The sequence below is a fragment of the Tinamus guttatus genome, unplaced genomic scaffold (assembly GCF_059628265.1).
Source record: "Tinamus guttatus ecotype Peru unplaced genomic scaffold, ASM5962826v1 Tinamus_guttatus_pri_ptg000033l, whole genome shotgun sequence".
Taxonomy (NCBI): Eukaryota; Metazoa; Chordata; class Aves; order Tinamiformes; family Tinamidae; genus Tinamus; species Tinamus guttatus.
Window position 1 is genome coordinate 2,414,305 of NW_028288567.1, and position 21,149 is coordinate 2,435,453.

Consider the following 21,149-nt stretch of genomic DNA (forward strand, 5'->3'; position numbering starts at 1 on the left):
ATTTGCTATGTAGCTCCTACTTCTCACTCGTTTGCCTATCCATCCAACTTAAATGCACATCTGTTTTCTCCTCCTGACCTCCCTGACACTGCTCCATATTTTAAAAGAACCTTTTTAAAACGTTACTAAATTTTTTAAGAATGTCCATCATTAAAAAATTCTAAGCTCTACCAGAAATATGTATTAATAGTGCAACACACAAACTATTGCACCCCATCACTTGAGGCAAGCACAGCTGTGGCTGTCCAGAGCACATCACACAGTACCCATCCTGCTGATTTTCATATTATGATACAGCAAACACTGCTTTTTGACAACGAAGTCACCATAGTGCTCAAATCAGCTACTAGGGTATACACAAATACACGCACTCCTCAGGCGGCTGGTCCCAAGAGGAAGGTGTTACCAAGCAAATAAAATGCAAAGCAGTCTAATGGACCCTACCTCCTTCACAGTCAGGATAATTCCACATCACTAAGGTTGCCACAAAACGAGACTGGAATAGGAGGATGTTATCCAACCCTAACAGCGCAATTAAAAGCACTGCAGTGACTTAGCGCAAAAAAAAACCTGTCTGCATTTGTATTAAAAGTCAGCAATATACGAGGATGTGAAACTTTAGTTTGTTCAAAAAAAGTAAAACAAAATAGACTAAAAAGTACAGATCAAGTAGGTAAGACATTTAGGAAGGATCTTTTTGAGAGAAATTTTAAAAAAGCAAAATTTAAAAAAAGCATACTTTGAAGACAGAGGGAAAGAGATTAAGAGAGAGTGAATTTGCCAGAACCTTTTCCCCTGTAAATATGAAGCAGAATTTTCCCCTCTTCTTCATTCTCAAGTGACTGAAAAGCTCATACAGACAAAATAGTCTGTTGCTACGTCCATTTTAAAAGAACATCTGTTAAAAATTCTTCCCTTAACACTTGAAGGAAAATAAAGAAAGAGGAGATTGCAGAGAAGAAATATTTGCTTAGAAGATAAACAGAAAAAAAAAAAAAAACCCACCAACAACTACAAGAAACAGTAGGGAAAGGGATAAGGTGGCACAATATAAGAAGGGCATGTTCAGTCTGTTACAGGAGGATAAGTCCAAGGCTGATTTCTCACAGGCTGTCCAAAAACAGGCCTGGCAGCCATAGACACTAATTTTCCACCTGCAAGCACATTCATTCCCACACTTTGCAGGTGCAGCCATCCCATTCCAAATATAGTCCTGCAGTGTTTTCTTTCACAGCAAAGCCACACAGTGCTGTCTCCAAGAAAAATTCCGAGCTGACAGTAGAAGATTGTGCTCAATGTAGCATGGTGCAAACACAGGAATACTATTCACACCAGTGTACCAAATCTACATGCAAAATAGTATTATTTTGCAATATTATGCTGTAATTTGCGCAACAGCGCAAAACCCATCAGATATTAGCAGTATAGAGCAAGATACTGAAAGCTTCTTCCAAGAAGGGAAAACAGACCCTATTTTACTGAGAGCTGTAACTTTAGTCCTTTTTTAGAACTGTTAAAAGAAAAAAGAAAAAAAAAAAAGGAAAAAGACATGGATTGTCTGATACTTGTGCAGAAAACAGAGTTGCACCCACACTTTCAAAAGCCACAGGAGTGTGTGGGTTCTCTGTTTTTGGAACAAGAGCACAGTGAAAGCAAGTTTGTTTACTCTAGGCACTGTACAAAGACTTACTTTAAAAAAAAAAAAACACATAAATGGTTGAAAGGATGCCTCCTCTGAGGAGTTAGCAGAAAATAAAAGGCAGGCTTATATTTCTAATCTATGCAAATATCTACTCCACAGGGCATCCCAAAGACTGCTTTATATCAGAGAGTATGCAAATCCCAGGTGTTTTTAACATGCCAAAAGCAGGCACAGCATCTCCACCTGCGATGGCTGCTCACTCTGCGAACAGCTGGATGACTAAAAAGAGGTTTTCTGACTAGCCTGTAGAGCCCTCCATGAAAAATTCCTTTTGCTAATGTGCCAGCCCTCATACTCCCACCCAAATGGCTTCTGCAGTTGCCGCCATCACGCCTAGAAATATTTTTTTAGTTCTTTTTATACACAAATTCTCCTTGAATGTTTCAAATCAGAGGAATTATAAAATGATGAAACTGCTACTGGTGCTTTAGGAAATGATCACAGGTCCACAAATCATCATTTCCGCTGGAAGATATCAAGAGGACTGGGTGCAAGCAGAGTGGAAGTAGGGCAGATGCACCAGGAGCTTTGAAGAAGAGAGTAGGATGAGTATGAAAATACATCTGGGTCACAGGCCTAAGGCAAAAAAAAAAAGAGTAGAGTAGAAAGAGGAAGGACAGAATTAAGGAATGACAGGACTAGGAAGAGAAATTAGCTCTCTAAAGAGAAGACATATTGCAGCGAGTACAAGGCTGATATTAAGAGAAAGGCATGCCAAAAATATCTGTTTAATTCTCTTTACTGGAAAGATAGGTACTTTACAACTAGTGGTTGCTTTCTGCACGTTTCTCTAGGTTTTCTGCAGGAAGCTTCTATCCCTGCTCAAGAAACAGAGCGCTCCTGAGAAGCCTCCCTGTAATTGAGCAGGAGGGACCAAGTGCTAATTCCTGAAAAGGGAAGTGAGGAACACAGTGCCATAGAGTCACATGGCCCCATTATGGGATTAAGGTACCTCCCAGATTACCTGTTGTCACATGCTCTCCTGCAGACCTCAGAGGTGGCATTCGAAGAGCTGTTAGCTGAAGGAACGACTCTGGCAGCAGTCTTGTCTTTTCACTTTCTTCCCTGAGGGGTCCCACAGGCCCTTTCCTCTCACTTCATCAGAAACCCCCATTCCAACTTAGCTACACCCGTTCCACACTGAGTGGTGGCCACACAACAGGCACTCTCAGCCTGATGAACCCTCGTAACTAGCCATGTGACCCACCCAAGTCAAACCGTCACCCATGGAACCACTGCAAAGCCATCTACTTTTGGAATGATGCGACCACTGACAGATTTGTCACTTGTATATAACATAGAAAAGTCACACGCACGGGAACTGAATGGACAAGCATGTAGTTTGTACCTCACTATCACAATAAAGCCTAATCCTAGAAGTAGTTGGTCTTCATTTTGAAACAACTGTTTATTAGTTTACCAAGAGCACATAAAACAAAACTAAACTAAAAAGCCAACCATCTCTGTCCATCTAATCATATTTCAGACTGAGACTTCCCCCACCATTTGTTTCGGAAGAGGAATTTCCATATTCTCATATTCTTGTCATTTTGAATGTGGCACTTACAAGGCTCTACTGCTAATATTATCAATCACATCAGAAAGAAAAAAAAAAATCAGCAGCTACTCTGTTTCAGAGTGCTGTGAAGTTTAATAGTCATGGAAACATTTTCTTACTACCCACCCGGGCAAAAGGTGCAAGCATTCCTCTGCAAGTAAGCTAGGAATGAGCAACCGGCTCAGGGAGATGAGGGCATCACAGTGACTGTTATCCTTGCAAGCACACGATTAACCCGGGATTGGGTTGGCAGAAGTGCAGAATGGAAAGTTGCAGACACATCCCCTGCACAGCAGTGAATTCCACAGCACAACTACAAGGTTTCCCTCTCCCAGGGCTCACAGGAAGGGAACACAGAGAAACACGCACGAGTCAACCTTCAATCTCAAATCTATCCCCAGGGACGTGGAAGTTGCTTTCAGCCCACTGCTCGACCATATACGGTGGTCAAAAGACTGCTTGACAGCTTTCTTTTACAAAACTAAATCTTTTGCATCCTACCAAAATTGCTTCCTCAGTTCAGCCAAAAAATAAATAAATAAATAAAATATGCAATCTGCAAAAAACGACAACGCTTCACATTTTACGCTTCCTGGAATGAAGCTGCTTTTTCTCAACTATACATACATCACTCTCAAGAGGATGCCCATGTGGCCAATTCTGGGTTTGCAGCAACAGAACACTTTTTCAGCAACAAGGCTGTTTTAGGAGGTTTCCGCCAACCTTGTTTCCCCCCACCCACTCACTCCAGGCTCTGCCACACAGTTTAGAGCCCTGCTGATGCAACTTCACTCCAAACCAGATAAATGAAATAATTTTGAACAAAAAGAAAACAAGTCCACCCCTTTTGGGTGGAGGTGGGCTTTTTCTTTTTCTTTTTTTTCTTTTTTTAAAACAGTTCAGATGCACAGAAATCACACTGATGTGGTCTGCAGAATCGCTGCTCAAAACACTTGAGTTGTTACAACTGCAGCACAGGGCTCTAAGTAAAAGAAAACTACAGAAGTTGTTTGGAAAGGTGCACCCTGGTTATAATTAAACAACTAATACTCTCTAATTATTTAAATCCTTTTGTGAACTATGAGGGGAGAAAAACAGCAACGGTGTGGGCAAGTGTGGGCAAAACACAGGAAAAACTCCAAAGCCTACTTTCAGCAAAGCAGAAGCAAACCTAAAATTGCATACAGAGGTCATTGCTAGAGCAATGGAGAGGTTATGGAAAGACAGTACGGCCACCATCATCCATTTATAAAATTGATTTCAGGTTTTTAAATATATCTCTTATTCCCTTTTATTTCTGCAGATAACTATGTATAATCATTCCCCAATATTGCTATTTTTTTTTCCAAAGAAGTATAGTCAAGTGGTGACTTCTCCCACTTTTTCCCATTGCAAGAACAGACAGGATATTAAAGACCCAGATGATACCTGAGCAAATACCAAACTCCCAAATCTCAGTAACTGTCTGTTCCCTCCCAGCGATATCGCAACAGTGTGACCAGAGGGAATCCCACGTACCTTGTGACCTCCTGCTGCAGTCGGGAAACACTGGGTACATAGAACATTACCCCAAAGAAAAGCAAAGGCTCATTGGCAAATTTGTCCAGCTGCTTCTTCAGAGGTTTTTCCAGTTCCACCCATCGGGCTTGCTGGTTCTTGCTGAGAAACCAAAGGCCAAAGTAGTGCGTCTAGATAAAGAAGCAAAATGTGTCAGTTCATCCTCTTTAAGCAGGACCACACACACCACCAAAGACATGAATGCAAATAAGAGCAGATGGCATACTGTCAATTTTTCCATTCTCATATGCCAAGCAACTTTATAACTTTTTTTTGGGGGGGGGCATTTTAGGACTATTTTGAAGACATGAATGACAAATTAATATTGCACTAGAACACAGTTCACAACAATCTTCTTACTTTCTCTCCTAAATGCACATTAAAGGGCCACCTTTGAGATTATGGCACAGGTAACCAAGATGTACAGAAAAGAATAAAAAGCCTTAGAATGTCTGTCTCTCTTGGCTTTCTTATTTGACAGGTTATGTCATCATACATGATCATAAGTTTATATCTGTGTCTTAACAACACTCAGCAAACAGTAAGTCCAAATCAAAGCACTTCATGAGCCTTTGGATCAGGCCCGTTGCATGCAAAGGACAATATGATTCTTCCACCTATTAAAAAATGCATATAAATATGTTGAAATATATCTGCTAATATATCTGCTAATATCAGAACCATCTCCCCTGACAGAACATTATAATATTTAAAAATATATTCACGAGGTTTAGTGTTTAATGAGGTTTCATTAATGTAAATAACGCACTTAACATTTGCATTACAAGCAGAAGCTGTTTGCTCTAAGCTCTTAGAGAAACTTGAAAAATTCAGCTATTTTCCAAGCTGCTTAAATCTCAGTGGCAACAGTAGTTCCTGTAAGCACAGGAGACTGTAGCTAGAGAGATAACCTCAAGGAACAGTGACCAGAACAAGGATCTTAAATATTGCAAAGAGCTAAAGAAATATCCAATCATGATTGATAATGATTCAAGTAAATCACCCTGAAACTTTATTAATAATTTATTAATATTAAATATCTAGTCTACTACTGTAGGCAAATAGATCTTACAATTAACAGTGTCATTATGGATCTACAGAAATGAAGAAATGACATTTTCATGGCCAATATTGGAACTAAACTCCTGCCTGGAAATCTAACTATGAATTTTGCACCTAGACCTTTTTCTGCAATACTGCAGCTGGCAGCATCTGGACATTTTCAACAGTGTCCTCAATATAAAATTCTACTCTGTCGTAACACCAAGATGAATGAGACGAAAGCAACCAGGGGATTTTAGCAGAGATTCCTTCAGCAGAGACAGAGCAGATTTAGAATTTGGCAGTGAAAGCATCACTATTTATTGATGTTTTTCGTTCTTTATTTTCAGTAAACTTTCTTGGTGTTCAATGCCACTGACTTCCTACTCAATGCAAACTTTCCACTACTTTATGTCAACCCTAAAATAAATATTTTTTGTTGTTATACCCTAACTTACTCAGACAACAGTCATTTCACAGTCACAAAGAGTACGTGGGGGGTAGAGGGAGGGAAACAAAACACTGTTGGCCGTGTTATACAGTTTACATTTAAAATGATTTCCAATACATAGTTTGGCCTAGAAGGCAACCATCAAGAATTCACTAACTGAATTTTCCAGACACTCACCTCACAATTTCAAAAAAAAAAAAAAAAAAAAACCCACCAAAAAACAAAAAACCACCCCCCCCCCCCCACATACACACTATTCAGAAGTAGCAGACAAATTCCCATCATTACACCTTCCTGAAGTTGCCATGAAACTGTTGGTTTCTCTGTTGTTGTCTTTCTCTGTCCCTTCTGGTGAGGACAATATCTTAAAATCATGACATCTGCTAGATTTGGCAGATGGCACAAGTGCAGCTAATGTGGTTTTGAAAAGATAAATTACTTAGAAAATTCGACAAAGCAGTGGGAGCAACACTGCTAACTGTTTTATAGCTGAACACAAACAAGCAAGAATCATGTGCTAAAATTCTACCCCAGAGTGCAGGTGTATTTACTTTAGCTTCTCTTTCCATACATATTTTCAAAAGTTTGGGGAATGTCCAGACTTGCATGTAACTAATTCAGGTTGATTCATCAATTAACCTGACAAGCCTGCAATGCAGCTTCAGTCCTGCTCAGTCCTTCCCCTGCAACGTTTAGCTTGGTACAGTGGAGCAACTGATTCCTGCTTGGGAGAGAAGCAACACAGGATTTCTCTGGAACATAAAGGCATCTTCGATAAAAAAAAAAAAAAAATCAATCTGGGAATGAATAAAAAAGTCCCATATGTGAAGCAAAACTTTACAAGCCAATCCACTGATACACGTCTGGCCTCTCTGTGTAGGCAGCACTGTATTTTAAAGAAGTGCTTTCTTTCTGACTAGCTCATTGTGGTAGTAATTAGATTAAAATGAAGGTGGGAGGGAGAGTGGAGACAGCAAAGGGAAGGAATGCATGTGAGGGCAGCAAAAAGCACAGTGCTTTCCCCACCTCATAGGGGAAATCCTTTAATACACGAACTCCTGAAATTCACTGCAGGGCAACTTGCCCTCGGCAAGAAACAGCGTGGATCTGTAAAAACAGATCTGCCGTGTTGCTAAAACGATAGTAAACACTCACATCACCAAGCATCTAAGTTTTCAGTGTCCAGCAGTATTAAAGCACCCAGCAGCTAAAATGCTTTGCAGACTAAAGCCTGAAACAATTAACCACAAGATTAAGGGTATCGCACCTAAAAGGCTGGAAAGAGCACAGCCCATCCACAGGTAATGGAGGGGACACAGAAATTTAGATTTGCTGTAGTAGAAAAGCCTTCAAAAGAACCAAAACCAGAAAAAAGGCATTGCTTTCCAGGACCATGAAGGCAGCAGCAAGGCTCTAGAGGGCTGCAGAGGCAGGGGCTGAGCCACCGCAGCCTGGGCCTTGCACGCCGAGAAGGCGGCCGTTTTCCTGGAAAGGAGCCCGGAGAAGGTTGAGCAATTGGAGATGAAGTGCAGGGACTGCAGAGCTAGATCCTCAGTGACAAGTGAAAGCACTTGGGGGAAGGGACAACCAACCCATGCACCTGAATATTGAGCTCCCCGTCACACTGGATCCTGCTTCTTAGAATGGCTGGTGTTTTCAAACAGCCCCATGGTGCTAGAGACTCAAATAATCGCTACTGGAAATGCCTAGAAGCCTTTCTCCTCCAGAAACTTGAGTAATTTGGTCATCTGCACAAATAAACCACTCATTCCATTCCTGCTTCCACAGGGCAAGTATCTGTATGTACACCCGGCTGTTTTAGCAGGTAGACTTGCAGTTAAAACGTCACAGGAAATAAATGATGTCTTTGCTTTAAAAAGCATCCTTCTCCCAGCCAGCGTGTGCATGCTCTGGTGATAACGTTGAAGGAAAGCTTTTCATCACACTAAATATATGCATTTGGGTTCATTTGGTGGACAAAGGACTTCAGTTCCTAGTGCTTTTTGATCTGTCTAATCTGCAGATGTACAGAGCTCAGTAAGAAAAGAGTTTTACATTTCCTCTCAAGTTTTTATATTTGTCTCACCAAACATCATGTAGCACAAGCTGGTAAATACTCTGGCTCCCCCCTAGAAAACAGCTTATTCTCTGCTAAGCAGCAGGCAGAAATCGGAGAACCTGTCAGACTAATGACACGAAGTAGAAAAGGTCAGATCTGAAATATGGTGAGTCAGAAAAATAAAACGAGATAAAGATGTTCTAACAAAAATGGTGCTGAGAAGTGTTAAAAGAACATTACAGCCGGAAGATCAGGAGGCAACATAGTCATTTAGCACTCAGTCTTAGCTGTACTCCCCAGCCTGGAGCTGCTCTTTCTTACACGTCAGGCAAAGCCTGTAGAATTGTCAACAGCAGCAAGGCTGGAGACATTTGCTAAATGAGCCAATCTCACTCAAAAGAACCCAGTGAGATAGGCTCAGTGTTTAATAAGGCATCTGGCTCAGCAGCCAACTAAACATTTATCTCTGAGAAAGGGGCAGAGTTCCAACTCCTCAGGGCAAAAAAGCACTAAGTGCTGCTGCCCTGGGGCGCCAGCAAAGAGGGGAAGGCAAGTTTATTGCAGCCAATTGCTCCTCGAAGGTCTCTTGTCCAAGCACTGCCTGAGCCCTGTGTCCCAGACTCGCTGGCGAGACCAGCGGAGCCAGGCCAAGCAGGTGGCAACGCGGTGCTCAGCACCGTCCTCCGGCTGCATCCGACTGCAAGGGGACACCTTCAAGGAGGAAACGCCAGGGAGCTGCAACCACCAGCCCTGCTGGTGCCTGCTTTGGTGGGACATTGCTGTGCCCGAGGGACCATTTGCAGAAATGCAACTTCACAGAACAATTCTATGAAATGATTCTGGAAAGGACCTTCTTGCCCAACCTTCTGCTGAAAAATTCCTTAAAATATATTAGGACAATCTAAGTGCTTTTTAGCATTTTATAAAGTGAATTAAGGGCAACAGAAAAGAAGAAACAGGCATGAAGTCCCATAACAGATCAGTGCAGGTTACTCTTATTTCGAGCAGGTTCACTCAGTCTCATTTGAAGGAAAAAAGAGAGAGAAAAAAAATCTTTCTTTTAATCTGAGCGCATGCATACAGGATTAAAAATTACTTAAAAAAAAAAACCTCACCTTTTCCTTTCTTTTCTCTCCTTCCTCCATCTCCCCTTTTCATTTAATAATGCTAACCTAAGAGCTCATTTTATCAGAACAGATAACTTCTACCTAGAAAACCTGTTTCCAAGAGCTTTGCTGGAAAGGATAAAAACAGATTTTACAGTAGTTACATGGCTACACTTTCTATTGACCCATTCCTGAACCCTGACTCAGTTAGGGAGGGAGTTATATTCCTCAGAGATCAAATAGAAATATGCATAATCCATTAGATACTGTTTTTCGGTCATGTGTGGTATAATGATTGACAGTCCTTCACAAAAATACATACCAGCACCTCGTTTTGTTAGCAGGGTTTTTTTAAAAAAAGTTTCTGGGCATTTTTTTCAAAGAAACTCATTTGAGTAAAAAAATGCCTATTCTTAACATGAATGCAAAAGTTGGGGTACACCTGGACTTTGTTGAAACACGAGAACAAATAAAAGCACTCACCAAAAAGTGATGTTTATTCTTAAACCAACAAACACGTTTAAGACTGTATGGATGAGATGAAACAAGATTTTAATAACTGTTAGGCTTCTAAACAATAGAAAACCTCCATCTAATTGAACACTGACCAAATAATTTCCTTTGTTTCTCCACTGTCTGATCTCTTTTTTTTTCCTTTCTTTTTGATTTTGATACTTTGTGTTTTGTTCCAAAATGGAATAAAACAAGTTCTGAAATTACAAAATGCTTTGTGAAAAATAAAACAAAACTTTAACCCACTGACATAGCTGTTCCCAAAGGTAGGGGGACCTGCAGAGAAAGAAACATCAGGCATCACAGTTTGGCTGGGCCAGCCAGATGATCCATCGAGTAATATGAAGAGAATTATCCGAGAAAGGGGCTTATTTCTGCACTGGGAGAGAAGGACCTCACGTCTCTAAGGACAGGCAAATGCATCACTAACAGGGAGAGAGAGAAAGAAAGAAAAAAAAATATATATATATATATGGGGAGGGGAAACATGCTGCTACTAAAATCTATACGCAAAAAAGCAAGTATGAAAATCACTCTCCAGTATTCTGCCTCTTTGTGCTATCCCTGCCTGCTCTGCACACACACAGTGAAATTCTTTCCTCATTCTTTATCATTCTTGATAGCTCATGAAGATGTGCTTTTGTTTGCTTTTCATCTGCACTAGTTATTTCCATGCTATCTTCCAGGTGTCACCGCTGCAAAGGGCCCTGTACCAACAAACATAAGACACTGAGACGATTAGATTTCCCAGCTGTGCTTACAGAAAGCATCAGCCAGGACAGCGGGATGACAGGCAGCAATTTCCAAGCAACGGCCTTCCATCTGTGCTTTGCAAAAGCCTAGGAACATACGGTCCGTGCTTAAGGAGTCTGCAAAAGGTTAAAAAAAAAAAAAAAAAAAAAAAAAAAAAGGCAATTTATCTGTGCCAGAAAAGTTGCAGGAGAGATTTCTGAAAATACCTTGACATATCTTAAAAAAAAAAAAAAAGAAAGAAAAAAAATCCCACAGAACTCCACAGAAAGAATAAAAAAATAAAGGCTTTGTGTCTTTAGTAAGGTAAAACTGGGTTTCTTAAGCCTCTTCAGATGTATTGACAATGAAGCCCTTCAGAATTTCGGTTGTGAAATATTTCTGTTAAACAAAAGTTAAAAAAAAAGAAAAGAAAGAAAAAAGAAAAAAAAGAAGAAATAAAACTCCTATATTTTTTTCCTAGTTACTCAGGCCCGTAACTCAACTACTACATTTCAGAATGGTAATAGCAAGAACCTAGAAGGTTATTGAAAAGCCTGTGGTCTCCTTCCCACTGGAATTATTCATAACATCAGTGAAATCAGGGCTACACAGATAAAAATTAGCCTAACTTGGCCCACTGACATGCCAATTCAAAAAGCTAACACCCAAGTTTTTCCTAAGAAAAGAGAAAACTGTTCAACAAGCTCTCGAAGCGGAGATGAATGAGCAATAGCAAAAAACCCCAAGTGCCGTTCCGTCCTCGGTTTCATGCAACCAGAATATGTTTGCCCAAGCTCCAGCTGCTGATCCTATCAGGCCAACTCTAAGAATAACACGATTCCAACGAACAGACTGCCCGAGCTAAAAATGTGTCAAATTATAAAGTGACAGATGGCCTTTGCCGAGCCACTCGTACCTCTCGCAGCTCCAGCCTCTGCGCCACAGCTTCCAGGCACTCCTGCCCCGTGCTCTCCACGGAGAGCGTGCACTCGATCACATTGCTGTCCAGCAGACGGATCCGCGTCACGAAGCAGTTCTTGCTCAGGACGTTGTAGCGCCTGGTCCGTCGCAGTTTCAGCCCGAAAGGCATGGCTGCGGGCCTGGAAGGTCACCCCTTCCCCTTGCTCTTCGGAGAGTATCAGCACACCCCTCGACTTGCCTTGAAGGCTTCTTCACTAGGCAGGGCTCTCCTCCACAGGTGGAGGTGGTTGTCCATTCCCAGGGAAAGCTTCAAAGGATCCCTGCAAAACACATATAAATAAGTACCGTGAAACATGAAGGAAAAGGTTGCTGAAGACCAGAGAGCCAAGAGGAAGAGTCGACCCATAAAAAAACACCTCTGCACACGCAAGATTGCAAGGTGCTTTCAACATGTCCCAAAAGTTATACAACAGATCTTTCAAAATTCTGCCTCGGCGTCTAGTTTAAAGCATGAATTTAATTGCAAAGCCATTCTTTGAGATGCTCAATACAAACAGCAACTCTACAGGGCATGCATCCAGAGGTGCTAACTCTCCCACCATTACCCCACCACAGGGGTCTATAACATAATCTGGAAGTTAAATTTTGGTGCCCTCAGGCTAGCTTTGAAAGCTAGCTTAAAAAGCTAAGAAATAGAGGCATTTAAAAGAGATGGGATTTTGAAAGAAGAAAGGCTGGCCGCAGTCAGCAGGAAATGCGGGTGCTCAGCACCTCCGAAAAATCAAACCCCAAGTATGCATGTGAAAGACCAGAAGCATCTGAGGCTTTAGAGAGAAGCCTCCTCTGAGGCAGTTTCTGACATTTTGCTCACTCTTGAGCTGCTTTGCACCCTTTTTGGCAGATGGAGAACTGCAAGAACAGCTATCAAAGATGAAGGTAGAACCACATGGAAGAAAACACATATTCTAGATACTGCATTCAATTACTACTCTTAAATTTTATGAGGGATGCCTGCGAATGTTAAACCAAGATACAGATGGCCAAATAAAGACATATACACACACGGACACGCACACTTTTTAAGTTTGGTGAGGAACAGGTTGAGGCTGAACAAAAATAAAGCACTGGCATAACCATTTTAAAATGTGTATTTTCCATGCACAGAAAGGAATTAAATTAAAAAGGAAACGACTTGCTAACCTTCCTGCTTTTTTTTCATTTGTATGTTCTGGAAAAAGAGGTGGAGGGGGCACTCAGATTGGCATTTGAAAGTAAAAATGAATTTCTCTTAACCAACAATACTGGGAACAAAAAAGAGCTCCTGTTTTCTTCCTGCTTCAGGAGGAGCAGTGGAAAGCCCTGCCAGCAGAGCATGCATCATTTAGTTGAATGTGACATTTCAAATAGATAGTACATTGTCCACATGTATCATTTGGCATAATACTGCATGAAACGGTTATTTTCAGTTTTTTACTCAATGTAGTTGCTATGGCGATTATTAGAAGCAACCCAATTGACTGCAGTCATTATCATTGCACTAGAAATGTAACTACCACACATTTGATTAAGTGTATTTTTCCAAGCCAGTGTATCTTGGCATTTGTTAAGGGGTTAAAGCAACACAGAGCATAAACCACACGAACAGAAAAACACAAGCAGCTTCTCAATGGTGAGGCGTGCAGCTACCTCAGCAGCCTGCTTGCTTTACCATAGGAGAGCCTAGAGAACTTGAGCAAAAGGACACATCCCATTTGAGTGAAGTGCAAACAGATCCGTTCAATTAACCTCTGCAGCCTCATCTCTCACTCCTAACTTTTGTGGGGACGGACGTAACAGTAAATCCAAGTGCTCGTGAGAGCTCCTACACCTTGCATCGCTGTAACGTCAGAAGTCACCAAACCAAGGTTTGGTTGGATTCGCATCCATCCTCACAGCAACCTGGGCAGGGAGGGACATGTCGGCTGTGATTTACAGAAGAGGAATCGAGACAAACATTAACCAGCTTGTCCTAGATCACTCGGGAGAACGGCAGCAGCGCCATGAACTGAAGCATGTGCCAGACTTGCTTTAACCCCCAACCAACCATTTGACAAGTATCTTTCTTACCAAGTTATCCCAAACAACAACAACAACAACAACATGAGGCTGAGAAGTGGGAAGAATGGAAGGAAGTTGCAAACAAGGAAGAGGGTGGGGGACCGTGTCTTATCAGGAGCCGTATTTTTGTTCAGTCTCTGGGCTTCGCAGATTACTTTACGCAGGAGGCATACAGAGCTCTTGCTAGCCCATTCGATTTTAAAGAACCCTTATCTTGCCGTAGTGTTCGCTATACCCCCTTCCTTACAGGAGATAAGCCATCCCCTGCATAGCAATTGTATAGCTACAGCAGCCTCAAGATGAAATCAAGGTTAGCAACAATTGCTACTGGCCTTGGTCACTAGGGTAAGTGAGCGACCCTCCTACGGCAGGATAAACTGTCCCAGCACAATTGCATGCGGACATGTGAATCTGGAACAAAATAACACCAATTCCACTGCCATGGAAATGTGGACATGAATGTCAAATCAATTACTCTACATTATGTCAGCTGATTTCCCAAGGCAAACAAGGCCAGCATTTCCTCCACTTTTCAAGTAGTTTCTCCTCAGTTCTAGCAAAGGTGATCAGTCCGCACGATTTTCTAAGAGTGTAAACAAACAGATTAATTAATACTTCTGTGTAACAGCAGTTTCCAACACATATCCCTGCTGGGGCGAACCAGGTCCCACAGTCCAGAAGGAGCACCAGGAGCCAGGGCTACCACGGCCGAGCTCAGAACAACACAGAGGCTCCCCAAGGGGCAGGGGGCCCAGGTGAGGCTGGTCAGGGCCTGATTGTGATTTAAACCTGCAACACCTGCCCAAGCACCCTCATTTGAGGCATTCTGCAAACTAGTCCCTCTGAAACACCTGGATGACAAACACTGCGTGCCAACAGTAAGATCAAAATAGCTTTCCTGGGAAGTGTCTATCCTAAATGCAGCTTCTTCAGCCCAAAGGTGAGGAGGCACTGCAGTAAGATCTATACTGTGCTGATCCTCAGTAAGGTTCTTCTGTTTCAGCATAATCAAGAAAAAGTTGAACAAGCCAATCCGTCTGCTATCATAGACACAGGAATAAGATTTGTTACATTACGTTATTTAGTTGGAAAAGTCATACAGGTGTAAAGCAATGATGTGGAATATAGGAAAGGCCAAAGGTGGCAAGAGAGGATGAAGAGAGAGAGTAAATTTGATGTCTCATAAAACAAAACCCTTTTCCCTAGTATCTCTCCAACACCATTTGGTTCTTTCACAACACTGTTCTACCTTGCAAAGAAGAAGGAGGAGAAATCAATGCACATTCTTCAAGAATTGTTCCCTTGTATAAAAAGGGTTTCAGAGATCATTCCCCAAGCATTTGGGCAACAGGATACTCTTGCTCACATCCACATACAGGTAGGAAAACATCTCACCGCTTGAATAATAGTATCTTCCAAGCATGATGTTGGAAGCATTAAAGCATATTCTATCATTAATGGTCATTAGACCATAGATTCCATCTAGCCAGAGATGATACAACTGCAGCAAATTAGGAAATAAATAAATAAAGGTACTAGTCACTTGGAGCAGAACTGCTATATATTAGCAACTGACCTTCTCCACTGACCAGTCCTCCATGATGAATTAGGTCAAGGCTTTACAGTGTGAACTGTAACTCAAAATTTTCTGAGATTTTGACATGTCTTTTGAGGAAATTTGATTGGCCTTTTATAAAATATATAATCATATTATGTGTTTAAATGACTCGGTGCTGATGAAAAGATTTGGGCCTTTACAAAATGGTATTTCCACCCTCACCTCCCCCCCCCCCCACATAAGATGTTACAGTGAAACAAGGTCAAACCACTAGTAAACAAAAAGAACAAATACATGAATATCTTCTATCTCTGAATATATTTTTAGGTTTTCCAAACTAAAAATAAGAGAAGCCAGGAACAGGAAAAACCCTTCCTTTATTTGTCCAGGTCAGTTGAGGCTCGTCTTTTTTTCTTTTTTTTTTTCTTTCTTTAAGGCAGGCAGAAAGGACAAATGGGTCTCTGATAAGTATTTGAGGAGGAAGAGGTCATCCGTAGAAGCTTCTTTGTGTGGTGAAGGGCACTGCTTCAACCACAGAGCATTCTCTTGCTTCCTTAAATTTATTTAAAGGCCAGGAGAGGAGAAAGGCTTATATATAATTAAGGCCAGGATAACTTCCAGGACATTTCTAGGTATGCATTTTGCTGTTCTGTTACAGACTTCAAATATTTTCAAAGGAGGGGGGAAAAAGCATCAGATATGAAATACATGTAAAACAGAACGCCTTCTCTTACATCATTTGCTTTTGTACGTAATTTCTGAAACTCCAGGAAGAAAGCAATTACTGTCAAACTGCAGCCTGTATTTACCAACAGTGCCTGGAATCCTTCCCGCATTCCAAAAGTGCAGAAACAGCAGCACACCTAACAAAACTATGTAACCCTGGGCTGGGCAGGAGAGGGGAGTATTTGATCTCGGTTGCAAATGGTATGCAAGTCTGCAGTTTTAGGGAGGAATAAAAATAACAGAGTGTTCGGGCATGTGGTACAATCCATCTCCATGTAGCTGAATTTTATCAAGAGGGGGGAAAAATTACAAAGCCTCTCCCAGTGAAACAGATAGTATTCTCGTGCTTATTTTCATGTGAGAGCTTTTTTTTTTTTAATGAAGTTTCATGCAGGTGAACATGGCAAGTAGTGTTTCAGTACCTACTAGAGCCTAAACACTCAGTCATAGGTGGAATCCCTGTAAAGTCTCATAAATGGTCAGGAGTCAAATTCATCTGGAGGTAAACGAAAGGGTTTAAAAAATCTAGAAGTAAAAGCCACCTGCTGCAGAGCCACTGCTCTCAACAGCTTGTTTATACAGTCCCTGACAAGACTGGGGCCTCGTCCTTGAGCATTATACGATATTTTTAAATTCTTGGGGAGATTTAAGCGTTAGCAGCATTCCCACTTACACACTTTTTTTTTTTCTTTAAACAGTCGAATTACACTTTCATTTCATTTTTATAACTAAAAGCATACCCTGTGCAAAACTTTGAAAGCCTCCAGGCAGCTAGAGACCCATACCTGTGTGGCTGAACAGATGCCCGGGACTCCCTAGGACATTCCAAGCAGAAAGATGACAGCTTCTGTTACCACTCCTGCACCAGCGGCACCATAAAGCAACATCAGCACACAGTGGCCAAGGATCACAAACGTTCTCAGTCAGCATTTCTAACTTTCCCAACTCCCTCAAGGGACATTTCAGCTTTCCTTTAAAACCATGTTTGCTGTAACAGATCTGCTGTATCTAAGCTGTCCTGCACTTTCACTGTATCCCATTTTGGTCAGATGCTGCTATCAGTAGTCCCAACATAATGCCTGCCAACATTCAGCTGAAACCAAGTGAATTTGCAATAGAAGAAAACAAGGACTGAATCCTTTTAAGGACTCTTTTAATCAAATACTGGCAAGTATATGTACTCACTGATTTTCCAAGTGCGTAAGTGTTAGTAGCCAATTCACCAAGGACGCACCTAATTCCTTAGGTGTACCAAGAGGTCAACTAATCTCCACCTCCTCCTCTGCCAAGGATTTGAGTTTCCCAAACAGCAAACCAATGACTTATCCTAAATTTTTAGTTTCTTCCTCATTGCTCCAGAATACTCCCAACAACCAAACACATCTTAAAGACTCTTTCTGAGTTTGTCTCAGCATTCCCATTACGAGTAACACCTGCACAAAGTAACATACCTAAGTGACATGAGTTGTCACTGACGTCACTTTCAAACCATTAAAATATCAGTAGAGAATTGGCATTTTCACTCCACACACACACACACTTTGTAGAACTTTGTCTCTTACACAATAAATAACTAAATAATATAGAAAAATAACAACCCCAGCTGTTTTCCTTCCTGAGTAGGTACGTCTGCCTCTCAGACCGTGCCAGGAGCTTGGAGCAGCTCCTCCCCTCTGCCAGGCATGGAGCAGCTCCGCAGGGCTCAGCCATTTAACCATTTACAACCTTCTCACCTCAGCTGGATTGCTGCAAAACCTCAAATTAGATACAGTCAGGAATGATCCGTGCCTGGATGGCACCTCTGCACAGATGCCATTTCATACACAAGGCAGGCTCATCTCATAGCTTGCTTCTGCCAGGCATGGGAGGGAGGTCCTGCTCCTTTATTTTGCCTTCCTTCATTCCCGAGCGTGCGTCTACGGCTTGTCCAGTGCCAGCTCTGGAAATCTCGCAGGAGCTCCCCCCTCATGGTGGGCCACTTCAACTCCCTAACCTAGTAAAAGAATAGGGTCATTTTCAGCTTGGTTTCCTGAGTTAAAATAGCTCATAGTTGAGCCCAGCACGAGCACCCGAGCTGGCACAGGGGAGTGAGCAGAACTGCGGAGCCCCGAAAAGGAAGGAGGGCAGCAAGGAGGGCAATTCCACCCTTCCTTGACACCGATCTGTCAGATCAGCTGAGCAGCCGGGGGTGAAATCCCAGCCCGACAAATGCTTACAGTCTCCACAGGCAGGGAAAATCCCTGGAATACACTGCCATTTTCCCTTGCAAGGCCAAGCTACGTTTGAATAAAAGTTGTTTTCTCCTGAACTAGTAAGTTCATTCAAAATGTCCTATTTTTTTTTCCCAAAATTATGCTCTTTATTCTGGAACTGAATATCCATGGAAAAGTTACTACTGCAAAATCTAATACTTAATGGATTATGTTTTCTATAATGAAAAACCACTCAGAAAAACAGAAGCAAGACTGTCATTTCTGTATTTTGACATCCTGCTCTTCCAAACCTGGTTCTACCCCATTGTTCCCGTGAAAGAGCTACCTTTCAGAAGGGGTAGCAGGTCTTATGTCCCAAATTTTTACTAATTTAGCAATTAGAGATCAGGAAACCTAAATGTTATTGGTAGAGTTAACCATTTAATTATTTTCTAATGGCCCAAAATCTCTCCTAAGATTTTGACAGAATTCTATAATATTTGTCAGTATTTTACCCCAGTGATTACATTCAGGAGCAATAGAGCATCTGCACCATATTCTACTCTTGCAGCTAGCTACCTTTGTGAAGGTTTTTCAATTCCTTCAGGCTCACAAGAGCTACAGTCATTATAAGAGATTACATTTCCTGCTAAATGTTATTGATAGGCATGCAAAAACATTACAAAACTGCAAAGGAGATGCTTAATGAAAACCACAGAAAAACTTCTTAAGTGTGTTTTCATTAGACTTTCATGTTACACAGACATGAATAAAACCACAAATAAAAGTGTTAAATGCATGATAGTAAGAACAGTAGAGCAATAATTCTATCCTAATAGAAGTAATGAAGCAGATACGAAATTAAAAAGCAATCATACATGCTAGGGCATTTACAGTAGTTACACGTGCCCTAGAACTAACTGGTGCCAGTTTAATGATTTTAGGCAATGCGATAAAGAGTTAATTACCAGCATCAAAACAAAAACCTTCAAACATCACCTATCCTGCTTTGATGATCAGACAAAAAATGCCCCCCTTTAGAGATGTGGCTGTAGATTCCCTTCGATATGAGCATTTTGTTAAGGGTCTATAAGAGCATTTCAAGACTAAGGCGCCCAGCAGCCGCAACGCTCGTGAGGATGTGCGGGATCCTGCCTCAGCATTCCCGCTCTGCTCCGCTGCGCCCCAGCATTCCCAACTGCATCCCTGTACACGTGTTCTTCATTTCTCGAACCTGGGGCCTTACCGGCACCTCATGTTCTTCCTCATGCCACTGCCCGGCTCCAAAGAAGGACAGAATATAGTTCTGTGTATTCACTCAGCAGAGGTGTGATATTTCCACTCCTGCCTTTCTTTTGCTTTTAATGGGAATTATGTAAGTGAGTTTCTATGATTTATATGCTGCAGAAGGAAAAAAAAATCACATGCTTGTGTAGTACCACTTATTCTGCTTTGATCCCTTTAATACATATTTATGGAAGATTATAAAGTCTCTGAAATAAATGGGAACCGGGGAAACTTGGATTATAAGTAACTGGAAAAACTTGGGTTATAACTGTGGGTTTCTGAGACACATCAGACTACTTTTCAAAAATGCAAAAGTCAAAAAGGTAGCTATATAATATGTCAAGGTCCCAACATACCAGATCCTTTGGTCCACCAGGAAAGAAGGTCTTTCTCTTTCAAAACATGAAGAATTATCTGCATAACTTGGGGATAGAGTAGCAAAACCCACTTGGCTTAGAGAAAGATGTAAACACGGTGCTGTTCCTCTGCAGCTTTAGGGCACGAGCCCAGCTTTGTCCAGCTCCGCGATGTCAGGGCAAGGGTCTGCTTCCCAGGAGGGACTTCATGGAGCCCATCCAGGTGCTAGGTAGGGAACTGGAGTAACACGAGGGGAGAGAAAAGAGCTGCGAAGGAGCGACAGGAGCCGGGTCCGACGGGCTGGGGGAGGAGGGAAGAGAGGAAGACTAGAGAATCACGCGCCCTGCGCCTTCTAACCCACGATCGGGCACATTTAGTTATGTAAGTAGATATTTGATGCCAGATCACAACATGAACTTTTGAACTCGCACGGAAAGTTTGTCTCCGCTACTCAACGCATTAAAATGTCAACGCTACGAAACGCCGAAAAAATCCTTCTGACTTCTATCAAAGAAGGCTTAGATTGTGGACACACGCACGAAGAAAGTAAATCTGTTATCTTTAGCGAATACAAGCCCTGGTGCAAACCACGCAGCCACAGTCTATGAATAACTGCGTTTGTTTCAAGAGCAAAACAGAAAAACACCTCATGCAACGCACAGAATAGTTGCCGGAAATGAGCTAATGGTGCTTTTCGCTGCATTGAAGGATTATTTTCCAGTGCCCACTGTGAGAGCTTAAACACTAGCCTGAAACAGTTCAAATACTTAGAAGGAAGATTTATAACTGAAATGAGGAACAGGAGAGCTTTCTTTGAAGCAAGTGACTTCTTTGATTGGCATCGCAGAATTAGGATGCTTCAAAAGGACTTTCCACAAGCGACTCCCCGTGATTTTCCTTCGTCTCTGCCGTGTATCACCCCAATAAACAAACTCAAAAACAAGGCCATGGAAACCATGGAGCTTGATGGCACATCGGAACTGAGATATTATTAAAAGCAGATGCCATATTCATTCCAGTATTTTTAAATAGATAAGGGGTATGCCTTGAGCACCACATAATCGATCTGAATCCTTCAGCACTAATATATATTCAAAGGTTTTCAAAGGCCTCTAGGAAAAAAATGTAATGAATTTACTTCCACGGTGTTTCTGTAAGTGCTGCTGTCCCCATCTATGGAGGAAGAAGCTGTGTGTATTCTCAACCCATTCTGTTTCTTTGTAGGCAAGTGCAATTTTCTAAATTATAGCTGATCTAAGGAATTTATCCATTATAATACAGTTGCTTATTTT

The 21,149-nt window shown here is 41.6% G+C and overlaps 1 protein-coding gene across 1 annotated transcript in view; it reads right to left on the reverse strand.

The window, feature by feature from the left end:
• The window catches only part of PTPN14 (protein tyrosine phosphatase non-receptor type 14), a 66,240-nt gene extending 54,310 nt beyond the window's left edge, over positions 1-11,930 (reverse strand). Inside the window, exons 1-2 of the mRNA XM_010221363.2 lie at positions 11,636-11,930; positions 4,779-4,948 (exon numbers count right to left, since the gene is read on the reverse strand). Of these exons, the coding sequence (XP_010219665.2) occupies positions 4,779-4,948; positions 11,636-11,809 (344 nt within the window). The 5' untranslated portion in view covers positions 11,810-11,930. The remainder of the gene's footprint in view (positions 1-4,778; positions 4,949-11,635) is intronic.
• Between the last annotated feature and the right edge of the window lie 9,219 nt (positions 11,931-21,149).